Source organism: Postia placenta (assembly GCF_002117355.1).
Source record: "Postia placenta MAD-698-R-SB12 unplaced genomic scaffold POSPLAscaffold_19, whole genome shotgun sequence".
Taxonomy (NCBI): domain Eukaryota; kingdom Fungi; phylum Basidiomycota; class Agaricomycetes; order Polyporales; family Adustoporiaceae; genus Rhodonia; species Rhodonia placenta.
This window is the reverse complement of record NW_020169850.1, coordinates 753123-776149: the sequence shown is the minus strand read 5'-3', so window position 1 is coordinate 776149 and position 23027 is coordinate 753123. Positions and strand designations below refer to the sequence as shown.

Here is a 23027-nt window from a genome sequence, read left to right as displayed (position 1 = left end):
ACGGAAGTGCGGGTCTCCGACTCTACGCTGCATGAGCTTATTCATATAGAAATCGCATATAAGCCATATCGATCCTATTTGTAGTAGTTATTTTGATGATGTTTCGGCTTTCACTACTGACTACTTTGATTGCAGGATTATGACGCGCTACTAGAGCCGTACGATGATTGCTAAGTAGTGCGATAATTGCTAGCTTGATATCAGATCAGATTATCAGATTTCAACATCAGAAATGGTAACATTGACGTTGTAAGAGTTATCCGGATCGCTACCATACTGTACTGTGACCTGTCGCCCCGTGGCGGTCGGTTCAGTAATAACTGCCGTATGCAATTGCCGCTTGGTCTGATTCTCTGCTTTTCCCAGCTCGTAGTACAATGCATGCCTGGGAGTTGCAGTGTCCTTGGGATCAAGCCCCATTATGACATCACACCATCGCGTGCGTTGATGTATACCAAGTGCCACAATGAAACTTTCGCCGGTCCCATTGTTCCTGTAGCGCAGCATCCCCGATGCGCCACTCTCGCTCAAACTGAGCAGCTGAACACCGTCTCGGCTAGACCATATCCCTTTATTCCATAGCGTCTTTTCAACGATGCTGAAGCCCACACCCGAGTTGTTGGTGGTATGGACAGTAATGTTGTATGCCATAGCTGTATGAGCACACTTCAGCTCTCGTGTGCTAGCATTCATCGGTTTCACTGTCAACGTACTAGCAAGGCTTCAGAAACAACACAACGACGAGAGAGCACTAATGCTTCTAAGACTGTCTATGAGGACACCGCTTCAGTTATCGCCGCGGAAAGTACATATAGGGGCGAGCACTCACAGGCTTCCTCAGCTGAGGCTGAGACTCAATGAGGTTGGGTAGAAGGCCCGTTGATGTGATGACATGTCCCGATTTATAGGGCACTCGCACGGCAGTGGCTATAAAGAGGGTTTACCGGTCAACGCGTTCTTAATTTATCATTTGTATCAAATTGTGGTCCGTGACCTTGATTACCTGATCTGGATTCAACGAAGGATCGATGGTCTATGCATTGAGTTATGACGTGCTTACAGATATCGTAGTTGCTACCACCCTGATAGGGAGCTTCCCGTCTCCCCATAAAGTACGACCACCGCGCAAAGCACGGCGTTCAGGAAGTGGAGCCATGTGTAGAAGTCGACTCGCTCTGCAAACTGTGCGATCCACTCGGCCAACCGGTATCTCTGCCTTGCTCGTCAGGGCCAAAGTTGCCACGCTTATCAGCCGCCGACCTACTTGTCGAACACGACAATGCCGACAATGACGGCCGCACGCCCCGTCCTTGAAGTCCGCCGTGCATGTCGTGCATGTGGAGCGTGCGTCGTCAAGATGCGACCGCGCCGTGCGATAATTCACTCTGCGCAGGTTTGAAGTTGTGGTCGAGTATCGGGAGCTCAATCATGCACGACAATCCTATAGGGTGAGGCCGCGGTGTGCTCGATCACTGCTCGGGTCTCGCAGGCAACGGCGGATGCTAGGCACAATTCGGCGGCCGCGGGTCAGCTTGGAGAATCCGTTTTATGCAGGCGCGAGGAGGCGATGACCGTGTCAAGAGGCATTCCAAAGTGTGGTGGCTGGAGCTCGGTGGCGAGTAGTCGTAGCGGAATGCTGTAGTGAGTCACCGTACTGCACCCAAGCCATTGACGAGGCATAGTAGCAAGGTGGCTGTTTGATAGCACATTCGGGAGGTGCGCGAGCTATTCTCAGGCTGGCCACTCGGGGAGGATGTGGTGTCTCACGCAGGAGATTAGCGAATCATACGGCGGCTATGCGGGCGTGCAAGTAGCCTATACCGCGTGTGGGTCGAGTTGTTTACTCACTTTCTAGCGGTTGAGAACAGTTGCCAGTACTACGTCACGACGGTACACTTCAATGCGCGTGCCCTGTTTGGCTCGCCTGCCTTGGTAGGTGCCTGGTTGAAGTGGCTGTGCTCTTCCCGTATCCCTTTGGTGATGCCGCGGCGCGCAAATCGTGCTGCACCTGCACATCTTCGATTGGAGTAAGAGTTATATTGGAATGCTTTTTTGGATAAATCTAATGCTTATGCGGCCCACAGTTAACGTCGCCGGACCCTTACTCAGAAACAAAGACTCCGCCGACAGGTCTCCGTTTTCAGGCTACTCCGCCGCCATCATTCCATCTGTCCATAGCTTCAAGTTGAACACATCTTCCAGTATACTAACAATAGAATTAGCTGACAGCGGACTGTCGTCTGTAGTCAAACATCAAACATGTTGCACGGTAATTCAGTCTTTCCATGCTTCTCGTATCATCTTATGGTGTCCTGATACACATGGAAAATGCAAGGCCGCTCGGTTTACTTCCTACGACGTTTCGTAAAGCACCCTGAACTTGCCTTGTTGAGGTAAACACGGAATGTGTCTTGATCTGGCCCGCTTTTCACTTCCGAAGAATACAGCGGCTGGTTGTGCGCCGTTATGTCGAGGTGGCCGTGACCAAGCCAAATCGTCAGGGAAGAACCATGGTGTTTAGTGTCTTTCGACAAATTAGTCGCATTTACTTTGCACGTCGCAAGGGCTTCCTCACCCTTCACTGTCTGGCCGCATACACTGCAGCCCATTTGTGAACACCAATACATTATACGGCATCCCCTCGCCGGCATGTCCATGTCTTCACGTGTGTCCCTGTGATATGTTTCATTGTTGCCTCGTGGATGCTTTTGAAGAGCTCTTATACTTTCACCTACGTCTGACAGACCGATCGCCTACCCATTTCCAGCCCTACGGAGATGATTATGGACGTCCAGCTCAGTGGCACGTATACCGTCGTGAACCATTCATTCAAGACCCGTATACGCTTGCCAAACGAGAACCATTCACAGCCTCTGGTCTGTATGAGATCCGCCACGAATCAACCTGCTGTCGACATGGAACAGGTTAGAATGCTTCATTGACTCTTATATATATGCAGTTGCTCATACGATTACTTTCAGTGGGAGGTGGCGTCTTGCGAAGGCAGCTATCATACATTCTACAACACCAAGTTCTCGTCCTACGTCTCCAGTATGTTTCCAGTCCAACCAGACACGGAGGTCATTCGGGACTCCGGGCCAAGGTGGTGGATTTTAGAAGACTTGTCGCATAAATATGGACCGGGTGCCTATGCGTACGTTGTTTATCAACTGTGTCGAGCATACACTGATGACCACGTCTTGTGTAGTATACGGCCGCCCTCTCACCCTCACCTCTGCTGGAGCCTTACAGATGGAGAAGACCAGACTCCGGTCAGATTTTGCAAATATACTTCGCTGCAATGTCCTAATCTTTCGATATAACAAATTACAGGTGTGTCTTCGAGAGTACACCTCGACAGCCAGAAATATCTGGAAGGTGATTTGTTTCTAGTGCAGAATGCACATTATTCGTGCTATGTCATACTGAAAACGAAATCATCCTGCCTAAATTCTAGATCGTGCAGGTTCCTGGTACCGCTGAACCACGTCCTGATGGCGCCTCAAGCCCAATTCGAGAGCCTTCTTCTGCTTCATCTGGTAGCTGCACGTCGGGTGATGACATGTCGACCCCACCTCCGTACAGCGAATCGTGTAAAGGGGAGCCTGGTAGTCCAGACAGCCCTCTTCCTAAAGCGATACCACGCTCCAAATCGGCACCTATCCCAGACGATCCACCAGTCAAAAACGCACACGTTAACCCCAACTCGAGAAGATCATCGTTGGATGGGCAGAAGCCCGTCGTCTCGTGTAGCGCGCCACTCGACGATACTTATCCCAAGGCGCATGCCATTGCTCAGCCTACTTCTCTGCCGAGCCATAACATTCCATCTACACGGATTTCCCGAGCACGCAGAGGGAAACCGCGTGCGGACCTGAGGATCTTTCCCCCGGGCAATAGCCAAAACGAGCTTGGAAACGCTTACCCAAACCCGGAAGCAAAATACCAGAGGATCACGCCGAATAAGGTGGACTGGAATGCAAGCCGGTTGGAAGATAGATGCGACAGCGTGGGCTCCCCATACGGCACCTTCAACGGTTGGGAACATGCCTTGGAGGATCGTTACGTTCCAGACGGCGCACAGAACGTGACGTCTCGAGAAGCGTTCAATAGGACTCGGAACATCATGATCCACGTAACGTGCTTTCATCGATGTAGACGTCAACACAGCTGATCAGAGCAACGTACTAGAACGGTACAACACCCACGAAGTCACCGCACGATTCAGTGCCCATCTCTGCTCAGGAAATCGCTGGCAGAAAACTGTCGGCATCTGGCGTCACGTTGACGTTCACTAATTACGGCGACGCTGTCGTCCAGGTCGTGGAACAGAAGACTTCTAGAATGTGGCAAGTCGCCCCTGGCAGTCGTGTGCCTGTACGATTTGAGGCCAATTTGCCTCTGCTCTTGACCTTCGTAATGGGGCAGAGGACCGAAATGAGAGGGTACGCATGGCCATCCCGCCGATTTGTATATGCTACTGATAACACTTTCCGATGCTAGGAACCGTTATACTCGTGATGAAGAAGTCGACGTCCATAAATTCTTCAAGTAATGGGACGTGACTTGGATACGACATGAACCCTTATACATGACTATTTCGCCACGCAGAACCTCAGCTACCCTATCTTATATCCCTCATGCATCACATTCGCTACTATGTGTAATCGTAATCGTTGGCTGGTATTTTATTTCAGAGGCGTTGGGGAAAGCATTGCACAGACGTCTCATGTCACTGCGTAAATGTATTGAGAACCAGTCGAGGATATGCTAGACGAAAGTAAAATCGACATCTGGTCACTTACTATGAATGATACAGGAATCTAACCGCATCATGGACTATAGCGATGTCTATAACCTCGACGTTACCGGTATATGTGTCTCCATTTCTTCACTCAAGACAGATGCGGTCAATGTATCCCGATGATCATGCCACCACTGTATACAGTATTCCTTCTCTGCATCACCAACGTTTTCAGATATCTCCCTGAACAGTGCCTTCGCGAGGTGTATTCGAGGACTCTGGTCGAAATTTGAGGCGGTCTTAGCCCAAGACCGAGAGCTCGTTATAATACGCTCGCATTCCTCAAGCATCCGCGGCAGTAACGTGAGCGAGACGGACGGTACAGTGGCGATCAGCGTCAATCCTAAACGCTGTAGGTGTTCATCCTGTTCGTCGACGATGGGTGTCGGGTGTCCAATCTCACGAATGGCGTCGAGAAGTGCCTGGATACAGTACCACGCGAAGACGTCGCCGTCCGTATGGGACTCGGGATGGGTAGCCTTCACCCTGCCGAATGCACTGGCACTGCGGACTAACGCAGCATAAGCTAGGCAAAGCTGCGTCGTGCTTAGTCTCCCCTCTCCCGAATTCTGCCATATCATCAGCATTTCGCATGAAAGCGATTCGGTCCACATCTGTGTAAGACGCACCTCTATCAAACACTGCGTGTAGAAAGGGACAGACTCCTCCGCGAACGCAGTCAGAGTATCCTTGCCTGGCATCCGCCGCGGTTCAGGGCTGATTTCCCCGGTCTTCTGGGCATACGAGGCGAATATAGCGAGCATGACTGAGTGCGCGGATTCATAGGTCTCGCGATGAACATGGTTTGAGAATAGTCTGGCAGAGCTGTCAAAATCATCGAAGACAGATAGATTAGTCGGAACGTACGGCTGACACAGGGGGAACACATCTGATCGGACTTGCGCATCGCTCAGAACAGGGATAAGCTGCTCGATACACGCCAGGACATATGCCTTCTTCGCGTGCAAGAATGCCTCCAACTGAATATCTAGGGACTAGATTGAAACGTAGAAGATAGTTGGGCGCAAGGAAGACTTACCGTGCTTGTTTATTTCCTGGCACAACTCAGAAACAAACCGTGCACTTTCAACTGTACTAGCAGATAAGACATCAAGAGCCATGTAAAAGGCCCTCTTGAGCTCTGGGAACCCGTTCTGAGTCGTGGTCGCGACGCCGCCAAATTGCTGTATGACGAACGCTAGATGTGACAGTGTGCAGAGGACACCTTCCGTCAACAGATACGGAGAATAGCTCGTCGACGAAGTAGCGTCATGCGGAGGAGCGGTAAACACAACGGTTGATAGAATCGTCTGAGATAGCATCAGTGTGGTAAATAGCTGGGTCTTCAAAATCGCCCATAGCTGCGTCAATAGTTCTCGTTCCTCATGTGCTGCAGGAGGAGTATCAACACGTGCTCTGCATGACGTCCAGCCAACATTGGTCACGAACCGATGTCGTCCTGATTTGTGCTCGTAAGCGATGCGAATGGCCCTACGATCCAGCCAGCCTCTACGGAGCGCGCGAGAAACCTTAAGCGTGATATGGCCTGCGACATCGCACGCCAACCTTGGATTGGTCGAGAATCCACAAGAACGGACAACACGCGCGTGCAACATGTGCATAGCGCTGCCATGGAGGTAGTGAATTTGGACGTAGCGAGGGTCCTGATTGTATGAGCAAATTGGTTTGCTGACTATAAGACAAGGGATTCAGGGATTGAATGTACAGTTTTTGACAGACCCCTTACTCGGAACATGACAGCTGCCTCTTTGCCCTTCGATAGCGACACAGTAGCAGACAACAAGTAATCCCCTCCTTGAAACGCAGACTCGATAGTTGACATCAGAAGATCATGGAGAATCTGCTTCTCATGAGCACCTCTGCCAAAGTCGCAGTTGTGTAGGACGCACGTCTAACGGGAGTGTCTCCAGCCTGCGAGACGATAACAACGGCACAAACCTAGATGACAGCAACAGAGACAAGGAAAGAGGTTCTATTACAGAGGTACAGATATGATTAAGTATACTGCTGCGTCGGGAAGACAACGGACCTTCACCGTCTTCAGACTCCGACTTGAAGTCTTTTGCCCAATCGGCGGGGTATCGCACATACGAATAGGTGTCGATGACTTCAGCCAGGGCTAACACGACCTCTTCTTCGACACTACGGCGCATCCTCCCGTCTCGAGCATGCAGTTCATGCTCTACATCCTCGAGGCCGAGTAACAATCCACCACAACAGGCCAGTTTAAGGCTTGAATGGCCTCCTCGGAAGCCTTCTAGGACATCCTTAACCCATTCCCCTGTCATATAATGTACACTTCGCGCAAAGAGACCGCGTTTCTCATCATGAAGCAGCTTCACTTTGAGTTGCACTGCATGTCGGAAGGCCGTACAGAGTACGTCCAGTTTGTCGTGTGAGAGACGGCGGAAAAGAGGGCTGCTGATGACAGATGCCGTAAGGGAGGTCGGAGACTGATGAATGTTAGCGAGGTAGTGCGCAACCGCGGATTGTACAGTCGACAAGGTTAAGGCTGCCGTTGGGTGGTGGAGGTAACTGAGGATATACAGATATCCCCTGTCGGCCATGGTAGAGCACACACCCTTGAAAGCTGATACCAGTCCGCGAAGCAGAAGGAGGACTTAGCTACAAGTTCGTGAAGCCAGAAGCCAGAGGCATCCAGAACGCTCAGAGTGGGCGCTTGTGGGTGCCCATTATTACCACGTGATGCATTCCTCCAGGATGGCCGCTGTACGGCTTCATCCCTAAGGACCAGCTCGCAACGTCGTTCAAAACCCCTTCATTTTATTCATACGCCCACTAGTATCCAGATAACCAGGGTTGGACTACCCTAACTTCTTTCAGGAGTAAGAACACTGGCACATAGCGTAAGTATGATCGGACATCACAACTCTCCGGGCTTGTGGATCTGATCTACTGGGTAACTAGGCCAGAATTTGCCATCTGCAGACATTGTGCAATATGTCTATCCTACCCATCGAGGTCTGGGAGAATATAATTGACTACTTGTGGAATGATACCGATGCCCTAGAGAATTGTATGTTGGTCTGCAAGCACTGGATGCCTCGTTGTCGCCATCATCTCGACATGGGCATCATGTTTTCAAATCAAAATCATGCAGCACGATGGAAACTTGTGAGCACCCATAATGAATGGAAGGGGCCTAAAAATGTCTACGTTGTAGGCAATGCAGACTGCTATGAGCCTACAGCAGCATCGAAGCCCATTCCTCATCTGGCCACTCTCCTTTCCATGTTTGCGGGATGCTGGACGCACACTGCGATGCTCTCTATTCAGTTCGCATTATGGCGGACAGAGGAGCTGCCACCCAGGACCTTTCTTCATCTATCGGCATTTACATCAATCCATACCCTGAAGTTGACAAATGTTACGTTCGCGGCGGTCAAGATGTTTGGCCAGCTCACCTGCTCACTGCCCAGGCTCCGAAGGCTGGATTGTCATGGAGTGAAGGTTTTGGACACACGCCATAATAGTCAACTGCTCTCGAGACATGCTGCTTCCGTCAAGCTTCAGGAGCTCCAACTGGACGGCCCATCCGATCGTGCCGTAATCAAACTCCTCTTGGATTCTGGGATGATTGCATTTGCTCATAATATCACGCTCCAATCTCTGAGGCCCAGCGATACGGTCAAATGTCAGCTACAGCGCTTGCTCTGTGACGTTTCCACGTCTTTGCGTGTGCTCACGATCAAGTTGGTTGCAAACGAAGGGAGCGAGGAACACCGTGCGGACAGCATCATAGGCACGATTTCCCACCATATTTTGGGTATGTCACGACTGATATACGGTCTCCTCTCTCGTAGAGAATCATCTCCATTGGGACTATACGCCCCCCTCTGTGATGAGGACACTCGACTTGCTTGGATGCCTCAGGTTCTCACGCACATCACTTCGCGGCGGTTGCATGATGTTCTCCTCGACTTCGACCTACGGTGCTATCCTCATCCCACAATCTCTACAGTTCTCTCCGCCAGCCTCACTCCGACCCTGTGTCAAGAAATTGATGTGCTCTCGACGCTCGTGTTGACGGACCTGAAAATAGTCTGCATCCAATTATGGCCACCGCCAGGGTGCCAATGTGCGGGAGGATCAGAGGGCCCATGGAACGAGATCATGCAATTGCGTTTCCCTAAGTTGCGCGATCAAGGCATTCTGTGGTGAGTCTCGCAGGTCGATCGCCTTCGCTCGCTTGTTTACCTTCGCTTCTCTGGTGCCCTATGATTCTGATTCTGAGGACTTTCGTGTATAGGTGGTGACACGAGCATCGTTCGAGCCAGTGCGGACAATTTATTCATTCGCGGGCACGGTCACGTCCGGAGCTGGTGTGTGGCACTCGCCGACTGTCATTATACTAAGCGCATACACATGTAAGCAATCATCGCAGGCACCATCTAACAGCCCTTTTCAGATTGTTGCGATAACTACTCTCTCGCGCTGAGTGCTGGATGGCCATGGCCCACGAAGTTCTCGAACGGGTAAAGGGCTTGGAGGATCCAGAATTGCGCCAACCAGCGGTGGGGGTCACCTTGTCCCTGAGACAGTTAGATGCTCACTTTCCAGACTGATATGATGGAAATGACCCATATGCTTGAATTAACTGCCACCTAATATTTCGCGGGCTTCGCAGGCTGGATGTTTTGAACTTTAAGTCTCTCATGCGCTGCTGCCCACTTCCCATCTAATAGCCACGCGCTCCCGGCACACGTCTTTAGGTCGGTGGACGGGCACAGGTTCCCTCCATGTCTACTATACCCTATGACGGCCAGGAGAGCTCCCCCATCCGTTCCATCGAACTAGCAAATATCACCTGCATCTCCCATTCATCTATCGGATCTCTGAACCCCAGAGATGTGATGCTAGAATGCCCCTAAGTTACAGCGTCTGCTGCACAGCATTTCTGCGTTCCTGCATCTACGCTCGGCTCATCTATCCACCATCGAAAGATACGAGAGAACTGACGTCCGTCATGAGCGCGACTTTATAACCACGCCACCCCTGAGGCCTGATTAATGACTCCTCGTATGGATAATGGGGTAGCATGTCCCCCGCATCCGGAACACAGCCATCGAAACAATCACGGTGTACTCTGCCCGTCGCTGCAGCGGAGACACCCGTCTCGAATGCACAAGTTTCTCGTGAGTATTACATCATTCCTGACTACTTACAACTTGCATTCTCTCCATCTGGCTCTCTATCTCCGTCCGAGACGCTCACTCCGAGCTGTGCCATGGATTGGCGAGGTGCCCTCGAGGGCCTATACTCGCCCTATCAAGCACGTTCGCGGACACGTGTGGCTGCACCCGGGATACTCATTATCGACAGAGGCACCCTGGGGGAGGGGGCCGCCCTGCGGCAAGTAATTAAGACCTCATCGATCTCCTCCGAGTCGCTTCTGACTGACTTTGCTCAATGCGGCATGTACAACACTCCATAAAATCAGCAGTCCCGGAGAGTGACGGCAAGTACGGGCTTAACATATAGTATACCTCCATCCGATCGGTACTCACGAACCAACCCCATCCTCAGTTCGCGCAAACGCGGGCCAGCCATACGAGGCCTCCGACGGACGCTGCCGGACTCGGCGTTAAATGCGGAAATGAATGAACGCGGAAAAGGCCATATTACTACCCTCTCGCACGCGGCGGGCGTCCGGGAAGCGCGAAGAAACCTCGGGCGGCTGGGCAGTGGGCTCGGAGAATCAGCGCCGCGTCCGGGCACCCACATGCCTTCCAGGCGAAACATGGGTGACAGGCGCCGCCGCAGACACGCGTCTCGCACGTCCAGGGAGTGTCTCGCAATCGCCAGTTCTGCACCGTAGAGTCCAGTCAGGGAAGTCCGCAGTCCGAGTACAACAACCGGTTAGCGCGAGTCATAGTCATTGGATGGAACAACACCTGGGATTGCCGCCGAATCGCACGGCGGGCAGCGTTTACACCGTTTGGGCATCTGCGAGCGCGGTTCGTGGTTCCCAGAATAGACCCGATCTGCCACATTCGTCCTGCCAGAGCACGGAGCGATTCGGCATGGCGGGAAGATGAGAAAGCTCAGTAGACAGGCATGGACCTCGCCCGGACCGGTGGGATGCGCGAAGGACGACTCGGCCTATATGTGTACTGGTAGAACTTGGGTGGACCTAGTACGCAAAAGGATCCGTGCGTGGGCAGTCGGGACCACGGGCTCGACTTACCTTCCGGCAGAGACATGTTCCTAAGGACTACGGATTTGCGTAGTAGTTCGACACGTCATCTGCAGCCCAGCAGCCCAATGGCCTGCGTGCGTCAAGCATGACACGAACGAAAGGCCTGTCATGCAGTCCCAGAATCGACAGACTTTGTTACAACTGGGATCTCGCTCATGGAGACCGTCTCACCGTGTGACGCGGCGGCAATCATCCCTGCCCTCAGCGAAGCGCCTCATTGAGCTGATCGCAAACAGCTTGTCAATCCAGACGCGCATCGTAAGCCGCGGTGGGAAAGGCCTTTGCGGTGTCGCCGCTGTCGGCTAATTGACCACCGAATGCCACAGTGGATAGATGTGTGCAGTGGTGTACTAGACGATGCAGACGAACACTGGGAGGACGATCAGCAGGCAGTGTTAGCGCCGTGTCTGCGTTCCTGTGCCTCGGAACAGTGGAATCGATGGGCGGGGCTGGAGCAGACATTGATGTGTGATATCATGTCAGTGGTGGCGACGGCGTGCGGCGCACGAGTGCATTTCTACACGGCGATGGCATGAATAATAACGGTCTAAAGATAGTCGCATTCGGAGCATGTGGCATAGGATCCCGTGGGTTGTGTGCGTGCGGCCGAGTGGGCGCGGCGGCGGAGAATGGACGGCGGAGCCTGGAATGTGGGCAGCGACAAGGCGGGCGGGAGAAGCGGACGGACGGGGCGGCTGAGGTAATCGGCAAAAGAGGCCGGCCGGGGAGAGACTCCCAGGGTTTGGCTTGAGATCATGTCGCCGCGCCCCCACCGTCTCCCGTAGCCTGAGCCTCGCACCGTCTCGCGCCTCTTCTCGCTGCTGCCCGCCCCCCGCCCGCCAGCCAGAACGACCTCAAGCGCAGGGTTCCCCTCGCCACGGACCCCTTTCGTCTGGAGAATGCCAACAGGCCTGTGTCCTACTCCCATATTCGTCCGACGTCGCGTGTCACCAATCGTTCTTCCCCCACCGGTAACCCCTTCCTCACCCCCTCACGCACCTTCCGGCCTATGTCCTCTATCGCGGCGCATGCACATACCCCCTCGCCAACGCAGACCCCCGCTCCCGCCGCCTCTTCCTCTTCTTCCTCTTCCTCTCCACTAAGGCGGAAAAGACAGCCAGACCATCGCTCGTGGTCGTCCTTCCGTGGCGACTGGCAAAGACGTGCAGACAACGATTCCACCTCTTGCGGCTCCGTCATTGGTGATCAGACGGAAATAGGTCCGTACTGCCCTGTTCACTCGTCCGTCTCTTGGCCATTCCTTTCACCTCCCATCTTCGTCGCCGCTTCCGATTTCACCGGGGAAGGTGTGTCTGATGTTTTGCCCATACAGACAACGCTAGACAGCAATGCCAGTACAACTCCAGCAACGCTGTCTACTCGTGTTTCCCTGAGAACGACTCGCTCTTCGTTCAGCATCAGTGGTCGCCCTTCATCTGTGCGTGCGCCTCTACTGCCGGTCTCATTTTACCGCTCACCCCTTTTACTAGGGAACTCTCATTTGCCGCAGTTCACACAAGACAACGTCGTCGACCTCTACCTGTACCATGCCGACTCCTTAGATCAAGTTCTTAATGTCACTAATTATCCAAACCCCTACCCCAACGCCGGCCAGTACGACGCCTGCGTGGACGACGCCTGGTTTGGCTCGCGAGGCGCAAATTGGGACGGCCAAAACATTACCTACGAGTACTTCTGGGAAATTAGCCCCGTTACAGCGACGGCAGCTGGCGATAAGACGCCCCTAGCGACCTTCACTGTCGTTCGTGAGTAAACCTGCCATGCCTTCGCACGCAGCTCTTGACACCATTACGAATGCTTAGAAACTACCTACCTCGATGCCGTCGTCTCTTCCATGTCGTCTGCATCGGTGGCATCCGCGTCGTCAGCTTCTGCGTCGTCCGCAGCGGCCGCATCGTCAAGATCAGCAGCGTCGGCATCTTCGACTGCCTCGGGTACGGTGGGAACTGGCATAGGCGGAGGCAATTCCACGACAACAGCCAGCCCATCTTCCCGCAACCCCACAGCGTCCACGTCTGGCGGTGCTGGGTCCGGCAACGTGCAGTCTCTCGCGAGCGACAACTTCCCGCACTGGGCGATCGCGGTCATCGTCGTGCTCGGCTTCCTCGCGCTCGTCGCGGCCGGCATCCTCGCGTTCTTCATCACGCGTCGCGTGCGCAACCGGCGGAACAGCATGCTCTCGCACCGCGGGTCCATGAACTCTGCATCGCCGATGATGGCCAACGCGGCGACGGGCGCGACGGCGCAATCACCGCTGCTCGGTGGCGCCGTATTGGGCGGCGCAGCTGGCACAGCCGAGACGGGCGAGGGCCGCGCGACGTCGCCCACGGAGGGCCACGACGGTGCGTCGACGATGTCGCGAGTGAGCGCCGACGGCCTGTTCTCCGGCGCGGACGCCGCGATCATGGCGGCCGCGTTCAGGTCGGCGCTGCGCAAGCCGGACTTCGCAGATCGGCCGGGGGATGAGGGCGAGAGCCCCGAGGGCAGCGGTGCGACGGGGCCGAGCGAGCTGCTCGGTCAAGAGCTCGCGGAGGAGGGGCGTGACATCCGCAGTGTCGGCTCGTCGCGCGGGGTTCGGGTAGAGACGCTGAGCGACGCGGACGACGATGCAGCGACGACGATCCAAGACGATGCGGCGACGACTGTGCAGGACCATCCACATTAGTGTCGCTGGTCAGTCCGTTCTTTTCGGTGCCTGCTCGTTCGTCCGGACGCGGCTCATCGCCATTCTGCTTCCTCCTCTCTTTGGTTTCCAGGTAGTTGGATGACCTTGCAGTTCAGTTATTCGCGGCGAACGTCTCGCACCCCCCGCTACCGCTATGTATGATTTGGCCTTAACCCCCTTCCTCCCTTCGTGCATTATTACCCTTCTTCCTGCGTTCGCGTGTTGTGTTTTGCGGTCGATAGTTGTCGTCGTTCAGAACGGACTAATCCTCAGTTGCGCACCTCGTTGCTGCTACGGACTTTTCGCTCTACACCTTGCCTGTTCTTGATACCGTCCCTGTGCGCCCCCGCGTTGGGCCCAATCGGCCTGTCCGGTCCTTACTCGCTCGTTCGATCGTTGCGTCTTGCGTCACCGCATGTTGCTCCCCACCATACTCCAATCTCCAGTCTCCAGTCTCCCGTCAGATCCGGACGCGCGCGGCAGTGCCTGCCGCTCCCTCTCCTGCACTTCCTTTCGCCTTCCTCACCGCGCGCCGGCGCATGCGGCCGCCCCACACCTCCAACTCGCCCATGCCGCGCGTGTCCGGCGACCCACGTTCCTTGCGATTGTGCTGCTCTGCTGCCGCCCCGCCCCGCCGCCGGCCCTGGGGCCGAGGGACGAGGGAGAAGGGCAGTCGGACGCCCCGCGTGGTTTGCCCTGACCCTGACCTAGATCTCGCTCCCGTATGTCTGTCGTAATTCGCCCAAGATACCTCACCCGTCCCAATCCCAATCCCAATCCCAATCCGATTGTGTATGTCCCGTAACTTTATTGTGATCGAGTCGGCCTTCCCCCACCTGCTGTGGCGCATGACGTGACGCGCTCTGGGACATCGTTGTGCAGGTAGGCGCTGCCCGGAGCCGAAGGGAACGCTTCTTTCTTTCTTTCTTTCTGTCCCTCTGTGCGCCCAAGGCTGTGATTATTAGGTGATGCCTGGCGCTCCACCTCTGAAAACAATATTCCGCGATCGGCCGGCCACGTTGAATGATAGGCTGTGGCCCTGTGCCCAGTCTGGAGGCACGCTGACACCGCGCAGGAGTGTGCGGCGCGACAAAATGAAATTCGGACCAAAAATATCGGACCTGCCATGTTGTGCCAGCCAGCCCTCCGACGATTAACCACGGGGCGAACTGCCGTCGCAATGAGGGCGCGGTGACGCATCTTATACCGCAGCCCTTCGTGAGGGGAACATACATGCCCGGCAAAGCATGCGCGCATAAGCAACCGACGCCGCAAAGCGAATTTGAGTTCACGCGAGGACGAAGGAGCCAGGTATTTAAGCGATTGATCGATTGAGTCGACAACTCCTGCAAATCTATGAGTAGAAAACACTATAATACCAGCACAGACAGATAAGCAAATGAACGTGGTCAATTATACAGTCACAGTGCGTGGCGCTCTAAGCCAAGCCCCGTCCCATCCGACCCGCGGCGCCAGTCCATCATGTCCTCTGCGGGTCATGACGTGTGTGATCGCCCCTCTAGGTGCCGCATCAGCATTTCATACCTGTGGGGCACGTTAGACAATCAGAAGAGCGCGATAAGGGCATAGACGTATGCGCACGTTAGCATCGTCACGGCACTGTTTGGCACTGTTCTGACAAGGTTCACCGACAGGCCCTTGTACAGCCCCCGCCATCCCTCATGGTGGAGGATATTCTTCACGGTCTGAATGATTCCTGCCCGCAAATTCGGTGACAGCTCCGTATGAGTCGCGCCGTTGATTGGTCTTTTCTGTGTCTGCAGCCGTGTCCGCACGACCTCGTGAGGGTATGTCGTTATCGACGCTGTCATTTTGGAAACGGCGGAGCACATGAGAAATTGTTGGGGAGTGAGATCGCTTTGCGTTCGACGTCCTGGCAGCAAGAAAAGAGTTGAGGGATGGGCCGGCGGGCTCGATGTACGCTGTACTCACGACTCCAGGTTTTCAGTTGTTCATATAGCGGGAATTGCACCGCGACGTGCATGATCCCGAAGAGGCTTGGTAATAGGCCGCGGAAGAACGCCCGCCAGCCTTCCGTCTGATAAATAGTCAGAATAGCGTCTAGTGTATGCCGGTATCTGCGCTCGGTGAACGGTTGTGTCTGTAGACCGCACGTCATCGACAATAGAATCCCATCATTGCTTGTAGAACGTACCATGAATCGAGTCTTGATGACCCAGAGCGGATTGGTGCAGATGGTACTCGTAGCGCCGGCGGTCATCGCGGACAAGATGTGTAGGGACCAGGGATGCTCCCGGGCTATGGGCTGGTAGCCTTTGGCCTGGGCTGCAGGGTAGACATGTCGCGTGGGAGTGGTCTCACCCGTCGGTGCCTCTCCGAAACGGCTCTTGATGCCGTCGTACACCGCGAAGTATATGGCCCATGTCGGAAGGTACCCCAAGACAGTTGGTCCCAGCCCACGGTACAGCCCGCGGATGCCGTCGTGCTTGATGATCGTTTTGACGGTGGCTGGAAACGCAAGGTTGGGAGGACGTACGTTGAGCCAGCCTCACGAGGACCCCTCACCGACCACACCCTCGTATCCTTCCGATCCGTGCTTGAACCGTTGAGCCTGCAGGCGCGTCTTGATGACATCCAACGGGCACGTCGCGACGCTGGCGACCAGACCGCCGCCTGCGCCAGCTGCAGGTGCCGTACCCGGTGCGGCTCAGTTGGGGCACTGCGGTGCTTCTACAGATGCTGATAACTCTCACCAAGCATGCTATATGCGCTGGACGGCATGCCTCGAGCTTGCGGCCGCGAGGACTTGCGTGAAGGACCTGGTAGCTCTGCCTAAGAGATGGATGGTGGGGTTATGAAGTGAAGCTGAGGGTGGTCTGGAGTCACCCCTTGGGGGCGGGGAGTCGGTCGGGACATCCCGCGGCTTAGTGGACGCTCTCCGCTCACAAGGTCGCACCCGGATAACCAAGAATACGATCATTTGACCTGAGCAGACTTCCATCTTCTCTCGGGTTCTCTCATAAAAGTATCACCATCATGATGGATCCCGTATATAATGAATTTTTGTCATCCTCGTGAGCAGTTCGCTGGATGCGAATTGCAAAGACCGTCCGTCACAATCACCAACCAATTTAGCAAGTCTGTGACTGTCACGCGCGCGTTGCTATGTATGCTCGGGCAGGGGCCCGACCCCAGCTCTGTCGCCAGTAAGGACGACGAACAGGCTTGTTTTGCGACAGCGATACCGAGTGCTGCATCTCAGCCTTTCCCACTGTGAGTACCCGCTGTCGTTGATCTTTCGGTGCAAGAACTGCAAGGTTTGATGCATCCATCACATGCTGTACTTATATGGCTCGCTTTGACCTGAAATCAGTGATCGAGACGCAGTACAAGTATCTTGTCGCCCGGACAGCGCCCTTCGTCTCCCGTACCCCATCTTGCACCGTTCCTGCAAGCTGGCTTTGAGCTGTACTGCCCACCATGAGCTCGCCTGAACTGGAGCTGCCCACCGTCCCGGTGTCAGAGCTCAATGCCACCTTCGGTGTGCTCCTCATTGGTTTCATTTTTGCGGTCACGCTCTATGGCTTGACCTTCTTCCGTACGTGCTCTAGACAATCCCCTCGAGCGGCCTTTACAACTGACTTCATCCTTCGCGCATATAGAGACTTATATCTACTTCTCTCGTTTCCCTCATGACTCCAGGGTGTCAAGATATGGAGTAAGTGACGGTCATTGACTCTGCGTACTAGTCATGCTCACCTCATCTCCTTAGGTCGGCCTTATTTGGTATGTCCGAACTGCCACGATTGCAGGCTATTTCTGAAACACGGCCATCTACGCAGGGCGGTAGATACAGCGACTACAACATTGCGTGAGTGATTGAGTTACATTCCATCGACACATGACTGTCGCTGACCCACAACTATCAGTATCACACACGTCAGTCCCACTTCGATATGACACCGTGGACATGCCTAATCGTGAACGACAGGCTGTACTATTATCTCATCACAAGCTTCATGGCGCCGTTCGATACCCTTGACATTACCAGGTAGGAGACGCATATATGCTGTGTGCATTTCATATTGACTCACGCACATGGACGCAGGACTTTCGTTGTGAGTTCCGTGATCCGGGTATCAGGTTCAATTGACGCTCACAGGCGCCTCGCCAGTCCGAAAATGCGCTCGCAGTATGTTGCGTCCCTCCCTTGAGCACGCACATGGTCGCTAAATTACTCATCTTCAGGCGTTTGGTATCTTCCTTGTTCAGCTGTGAGCATATTCCGCCGTATCATACTCTGCATACACATAGTAACTTTGTACAGGTTTTACGCAGAGCGGATATATACGCGTGAGTCCGGTGTTCACTAGATGGAGAACCCTGGGCTTACTCGGCTTGGAGAAAGTCAATGACAGAAATCCGATCATTCCCGGAGTGACGGCTGTTCTTGCCACTGCTAACTTAGGTAAGTAAAGTGCCATGCTCTCACCATGTCAAACTCACTGAGCCTGTTTTCTGTTTGCCATCTCAGTGCTTGGTATTGGTAAGTACACTATGTACATCATGCGCATATCTTGAGCTCATCAATATCCTAGCCTCGGCTGCGAAGATGTATGTCATTGTGGCCAAACGCAGTGTCAGATACTGAAGATATTTGCGATTTAGTGGCCAGCAGCCTCTGTTCTACAACTTCGTCGACCATGTCATCAAGGTAAATATCTCTTTGAACATCCTATGACATGCTCATCATCGTCTCCACATAGGTTATCACTGGTGTTCAGTATGGTCTGAGCACGCTCACCGACCTCGTCATCATGCTGTCGCTGTTCTACTACCTGCAGCGCTCGCGGTTCCAGGGCATGAAGGCGTAAGCGGACAGCGCGTAGCGACCCCTTCTGCAAATACTAATGATTCCCATCAGCGTCGAGGGGTGGTACGAGTACATCGCCGTGTTCTTCATCAACCGCGGCACTTGCTTTACGTATGTACTTGGGCTTTGGCACATTTACGGTCCATTTTAACCATTCTCGCAGCCTTCTTCAACTGGCGTCCCTCATCCTTTTCGTAGCCATCCCTAAGCAGCAGGTCTGGATTCTGTTCCATTTCGTAACGAGCAAGAGTACGTGTTGTCGCGCTCGTCAACGTATGCATAGATTGATGATTTCTCAAAAATACTCAGCTTACATCAACAGCTTGCTGCTCATGTAAGTCCGCGTTGATATCGTTCGGCTTACATTGGCTAAATTATATTACGCAGGCTCAACTTCCGCAGCGTACATCGCGGACGTGGTGTCGGTGAAGAGGAGAGCATGAACCAGCGCGACCTTAAGAGCTCCAGCGGCCTGTCCGGCAGCAGCCGCACGCCTCGGGAAACGTCTCGCAGCGTGCAGTTCGGCGTCGTCGATACCGAGAGCAAGGTAAGCTGGATAGCATACCCCGCAGTCGAAGCAAGAGTCTGATTATGATGCGTAGGCCGCTGCCATGACCATCGGTCTGGACACCATCCGCTCGGGCACCGGGATCGACGACGACCAGGCGAGTACGGGGTCTATGGTGTTCGTGTCTGGGCAGCCTAACGTGGGTCGAAAGCAGAGTGACAAGCATCGGGACAATCATTCTGATGTTGATATTCAGTGAGTTCTTGTCCGCACACTCCCTGTACTCCCGTTACTTAATATTGTTTACTCTGTGTAGCAAGGCCTCCCCGGAGTTCTGATCAGAGGGTCTTAACTCTGGCCATATTCGGTATCCAACTGGTTGCCGAAGTGCAACCACCGTGCTGTCATTTGCTATACCATCTACACTTTATCTTGGATTACATATTTATGTACACAATGAATGCTGGAATCAAAGTGTTGTCTGAATGCACGCCTGTAAGTGTGTTTCCCAACATTCATTACATGGCGAAAAATGGCCGGCAGATATGCTATTTACATCACGCGCGAAAAAGCAAGACTATCCAGCAAGAAAAGTATACCAGGAAAGCGCACGATCATGCTTTGACAGACTTCTGCTTGTCCGCGACCCACCACTGTTCGTTGACAGGTGATTTAGTGCAAAGTTTCTTAAAAATAATTATATGTGAACATACCTCGAGTGTCTTCTTAAGGCCTTCCTCCATGCCTACTTGCGGCTCATATCCGAGTACCTTCCGAGCCTTTTCGATGTTGTGACATCTCCATACACAGCTGAACGTTACCCGGAAGCGCGTGAAACCAGGCTGCTTTCCAACCAGCCATGCCCACCACTCCGCCGCGCTCGCGAGGACCATGCCAACCTCCCTCGGGAGGCAGATGAGGCTGCGCTTCGTCTTCTCCGTCCCGAAGTGCTCGTCGAAGAATTTCCATGCGATCCGGGGGACGTCCCAGAAGTACATCGGCTCGCCGTTCGTGATGAAGAACACCTGCCCGGCGACCTGCAGCTGCGCGTTGTCCTCGCGCGCGAGCGACGAGTCCGCCAACTGGTCGAAGCGGCCGCGTATAGCGGGTTTCGGCGCGCCGTTGTAGTCGTGGTCGTTCCAGTTCGCAGTGATTTGCTCTGCATTGGGCGGCGGCGTGACGTAGGGACCTAATGGTCGACATTCGGACGTGGGTATGCGCCGCGCACCGGTCGTGCAGTCGATGTAGGGCAGCGCAACCTTGAGGTCTTCTTTCAATCCTGCGATCTCGTCTGGCGTATATGGCCGGAGACGGTCTGCAGCAAGGAGGTGGGCGTGTGCGGCGTTCTCAATGTAGGTCCAGTCGAACAAGTTCGTGTTGTCGCCAATCTGGTAATGCGTCTGGCCGTTCTCGTACACCTCGTAAAGCCCAGCAATCAATTGCCGGTCGCCAGGCCTTTGGAGCGTTCAGAATGGCGTATAAAGATGATGACAATGTTAATACACACCCAAAGAGACCAGCTGGTCGCAGGGCGACCGTGTACAAGCCACCCTTGCCATTTGCTTCGAGTACCATCTGTTCTGCTTTAGATTTTGACTCGTTATATGCGTCCATTGCCTTCGCGGGCGGTGGAAGTCGTTCATCTATGTCGACGAGATTGTCCCCGTTGAAGACCACACCGGCGGAACTCGTGTACACGAGCTTTGACACGCCACTAGCAACAGCAGCAGATATGACAGCCTTTGTCCCGTCGACGTTAACCTTCCAGTACAACGCGGGGTCGTCCATCCCATGTGGTGGGGATGCAGTGTGAATGATGCATGTTGCCCCGCTCTGAATGCCGTCATAAGTACGCATGCTTGCAACACAACCTGGAACATACCTTCTGCAAAGCCTCCGACACTTGACCCTCCTCACTGATGTCGCCAGAATAGAACGGGACATCATGGTGTCTCTGCACGATGTCAAACACAGAAACTGCGTCACCGCGCGCTAGGAGAGCATTGACTATATGGCGACCAAGGAAGCCACTACCCCCAATGACTAGATAGATATCTCGTTTTGCGACAGCCATTTTGCGAGGTTTATGAGGGTCGAGATGAGAGGAGGGAAGCAGGCACTCTACGAGGAGAGAGGGGGGAGGAACTTCGGGTCGGACCACTTCGAATTTACCAGTCTTGCGACGACATGTCACCTGCATCCACTGCTCCCGCCTCCGTATCGCCGCAGACAGCGCCGAAATATGCAAACATCTGCTTTGGGCCACGGCGACATAGCTTGGTCAATGAAATTGATGTGATATTTGACTGTGAGAGCAGCGAGCAGTCACGGTGTTTGCGACGCTCTGTAGGTCCTGCCTCGCTGTGACACGCTCCAGCATGAGGGTCGCTGTGGTTCAGTTCGCTCCTAAGGTGTGTATACTATTCAACAATTCGAGAGGATACAGCTACTAATCGCCCCTAAGATTGGGCAAGTGCAGGAGAATGTCCAGACCGCTCGGAGGCTCTGCGAACAGTCAGTCACTGCTACCATTTAGGATGCCCCCACATTGCATTCTGAAGACTCTTTAGGCTTAGGCCTAACTCAGTCGACCTAGTTTGCCTGCCCGAGATGATTTTTACCGGTATGTTCCGTCTTGCCTGCAGTAGTTCCCTGACATTTAAATTTTGGTTATGTGCATCCTAGGCTATGTTTTCCCGAACGCCGCTGCCATAGCTCCCCATCTGGAACACCCGCGCACGGGCCCAACGTCTCGTTTTTGTGCCGAACTCTCAGCGAGGCTCCACTGTTATGTTGTCGCTGGATATCCAGAACGCCTCGAGCCCCACGAACAGGAAGAAGCACTCGACGAGCATGACATCACCAAAGTAGGAGCAAATAGCGCAGTGCTGTATGGGCCAGACGGCGAATGTATTGGCGATTATCGGAAGACAAACTTATACGAGACGGACATGACTTGGGCCAAGGCAGGTATGACCAGACGTGCCGATTTACCGTCATCGAGCTGCACAGCGCTTTAGGGAACGGTTTCATGACTTTCAATCTTCCTCCGCCGTTGGGCATAGTGACTTTGGGGATCTGCATGGACCTGAACCCACAACCTCCTGCGGAATGGACCTTGGAAGACGGACCCTACGAGATTGCAGACCATGTCGTCACCCACAATTCGAACCTTCTCGTGTTACTCAATGCTTGGTTGGATTCCGGTTGGGATGAAACCGCAGACAAAGACGAGGGGACCATCAGGTACTGGGCTGCTAGATTGCGCCCTCTATGGGCGGTAGCACCGAATGGCATTCGACGAGGCAAGGGCGCCATAGGATTTGATGCCCACGACACCAAGGGTGAGACCTATGTCGTAGTGTGCAACCGCTGTGGACAAGAGAACGGTATGATCACTTCATTTCGTCATATGGCTACCCTGTTCATGTTTCTGTAGGAAAGACTTTCGCGGGAACCTCCTCGCTATACCAGATGCGACGTGCGAGCGGGAAGCCTCGATTGAAAGGCAGCATGAAGCGACACGAGGAAGGTGTTGCCATTTGGACAATCCCATAGACGTTGTAAGCCCATTATATCAATTACGTATTGTATCGTTACAACGGACAGTATCCCCTTGCGTATCATGCCATCATACGCACACAGGTCACTGTATTCATTTTATACTCCTTCCCTTCCCTTTGCGATGAAGGCCACTAGCACATACACGTTCGAGCACCTCCAGGACTTCCTTACCATCCTCAAGGTCTTCGGGAGGCTGATTGCCCCACGTTTCTGCCTTGGAAAGCATATTCACTGCCCACAGTTGCCTCTGTGAACGCGCCTGATAGCCATCTGGCGTGGAACACAGTGAATGCACAGTGAATTCTAGCTCCCTCGCAGTATGGGATAAAACGGAATCCCTATCATGCATATTTGTCATGTCGACGGCAG

The 23027-nt window shown here is 53.8% G+C and overlaps 10 protein-coding genes across 10 annotated transcripts; 5 read left to right on the top strand and 5 right to left on the bottom strand.

Annotated features, from left to right (window-relative positions):
* Nucleotides 1-213: 213 nt before the first annotated feature.
* POSPLADRAFT_1037117 (hypothetical protein) lies at nt 214-651 on the bottom strand (the record flags this gene model as incomplete). Its single annotated transcript, XM_024477197.1, has 1 exon — nt 214-651. One exon carries the CDS (start codon nt 649-651, stop codon nt 214-216), a length of 438 nt encoding a protein of 145 aa, XP_024334096.1.
* Nucleotides 652-2783: 2132 nt separating this feature from the next.
* POSPLADRAFT_1061994 (hypothetical protein) lies at nt 2784-4555 on the top strand (the record flags this gene model as incomplete). The annotated part of the gene is made up of 7 exons (XM_024481465.1): nt 2784-2924; nt 2982-3154; nt 3209-3272; nt 3334-3378; nt 3458-4135; nt 4192-4445; nt 4504-4555. 7 exons carry the CDS (start codon nt 2784-2786, stop codon nt 4553-4555), a joined length of 1407 nt encoding a protein of 468 aa, XP_024334095.1.
* A 296-nt stretch (nt 4556-4851) lies between these two features.
* POSPLADRAFT_1157257 (hypothetical protein) lies at nt 4852-7392 on the bottom strand (the record flags this gene model as incomplete). The annotated part of the gene is made up of 8 exons (XM_024487155.1): nt 4852-5373; nt 5434-5620; nt 5672-5792; nt 5844-6194; nt 6254-6370; nt 6545-6684; nt 6764-6797; nt 6855-7392. 8 exons carry the CDS (start codon nt 7390-7392, stop codon nt 4852-4854), a joined length of 2010 nt encoding a protein of 669 aa, XP_024334094.1.
* Nucleotides 7393-7786: 394 nt separating this feature from the next.
* POSPLADRAFT_1037114 (hypothetical protein) lies at nt 7787-9411 on the top strand (the record flags this gene model as incomplete). The annotated part of the gene is made up of 7 exons (XM_024477196.1): nt 7787-7862; nt 7947-8612; nt 8650-8837; nt 8889-9003; nt 9096-9168; nt 9203-9213; nt 9311-9411. 7 exons carry the CDS (start codon nt 7787-7789, stop codon nt 9409-9411), a joined length of 1230 nt encoding a protein of 409 aa, XP_024334093.1.
* Nucleotides 9412-11592: 2181 nt separating this feature from the next.
* Nucleotides 11593-12245, bottom strand: POSPLADRAFT_1050306 (hypothetical protein; the record flags this gene model as incomplete). Its single annotated transcript, XM_024479956.1, has 2 exons — nt 11593-11937; nt 12045-12245. 2 exons carry the CDS (start codon nt 12243-12245, stop codon nt 11593-11595), a joined length of 546 nt encoding a protein of 181 aa, XP_024334092.1.
* A 138-nt stretch (nt 12246-12383) lies between these two features.
* Nucleotides 12384-13731, top strand: POSPLADRAFT_1157600 (hypothetical protein; the record flags this gene model as incomplete). The annotated part of the gene is made up of 4 exons (XM_024487213.1): nt 12384-12483; nt 12536-12811; nt 12869-13005; nt 13111-13731. Coding segments are annotated over 4 exons (1134 nt in total), but the record flags the coding sequence as incomplete, so codon positions are not given.
* Nucleotides 13732-15296: 1565 nt separating this feature from the next.
* On the bottom strand, nt 15297-16494 carry POSPLADRAFT_1037112 (hypothetical protein; the record flags this gene model as incomplete). The annotated part of the gene is made up of 5 exons (XM_024477195.1): nt 15297-15625; nt 15685-15853; nt 15908-16221; nt 16279-16395; nt 16467-16494. The coding sequence occupies 5 exons, from the start codon at nt 16492-16494 to the stop codon at nt 15297-15299; spliced, it is 957 nt and encodes a 318-aa protein (XP_024334090.1).
* Nucleotides 16495-16926: 432 nt separating this feature from the next.
* POSPLADRAFT_1071782 (hypothetical protein) lies at nt 16927-19573 on the top strand. Its single transcript, XM_024482466.1, has 22 exons — nt 16927-16986; nt 17087-17311; nt 17376-17431; nt 17486-17499; nt 17556-17584; nt 17643-17650; nt 17703-17764; nt 17822-17831; nt 17888-17905; nt 17962-17987; nt 18041-18066; nt 18122-18181; nt 18248-18259; nt 18312-18327; nt 18382-18427; nt 18480-18583; nt 18638-18697; nt 18750-18835; nt 18896-18920; nt 18974-19133; nt 19189-19349; nt 19411-19573. Exons 2-22 carry the CDS (start codon nt 17194-17196, stop codon nt 19430-19432), a joined length of 1119 nt encoding a protein of 372 aa, XP_024334089.1. The 5' UTR covers nt 16927-16986; nt 17087-17193; the 3' UTR covers nt 19433-19573.
* A 135-nt stretch (nt 19574-19708) lies between these two features.
* On the bottom strand, nt 19709-21170 carry POSPLADRAFT_1071781 (hypothetical protein; the record flags this gene model as incomplete). Its single annotated transcript, XM_024482465.1, has 4 exons — nt 19709-19747; nt 19808-20549; nt 20602-20927; nt 20977-21170. Coding segments are annotated over 4 exons (1301 nt in total), but the record flags the coding sequence as incomplete, so codon positions are not given.
* Nucleotides 21171-21472: 302 nt separating this feature from the next.
* POSPLADRAFT_1061988 (hypothetical protein) lies at nt 21473-22652 on the top strand (the record flags this gene model as incomplete). Its single annotated transcript, XM_024481464.1, has 6 exons — nt 21473-21505; nt 21559-21608; nt 21665-21717; nt 21780-22064; nt 22115-22483; nt 22534-22652. The coding sequence occupies 6 exons, from the start codon at nt 21473-21475 to the stop codon at nt 22650-22652; spliced, it is 909 nt and encodes a 302-aa protein (XP_024334087.1).
* Nucleotides 22653-23027: the final 375 nt, after the last annotated feature.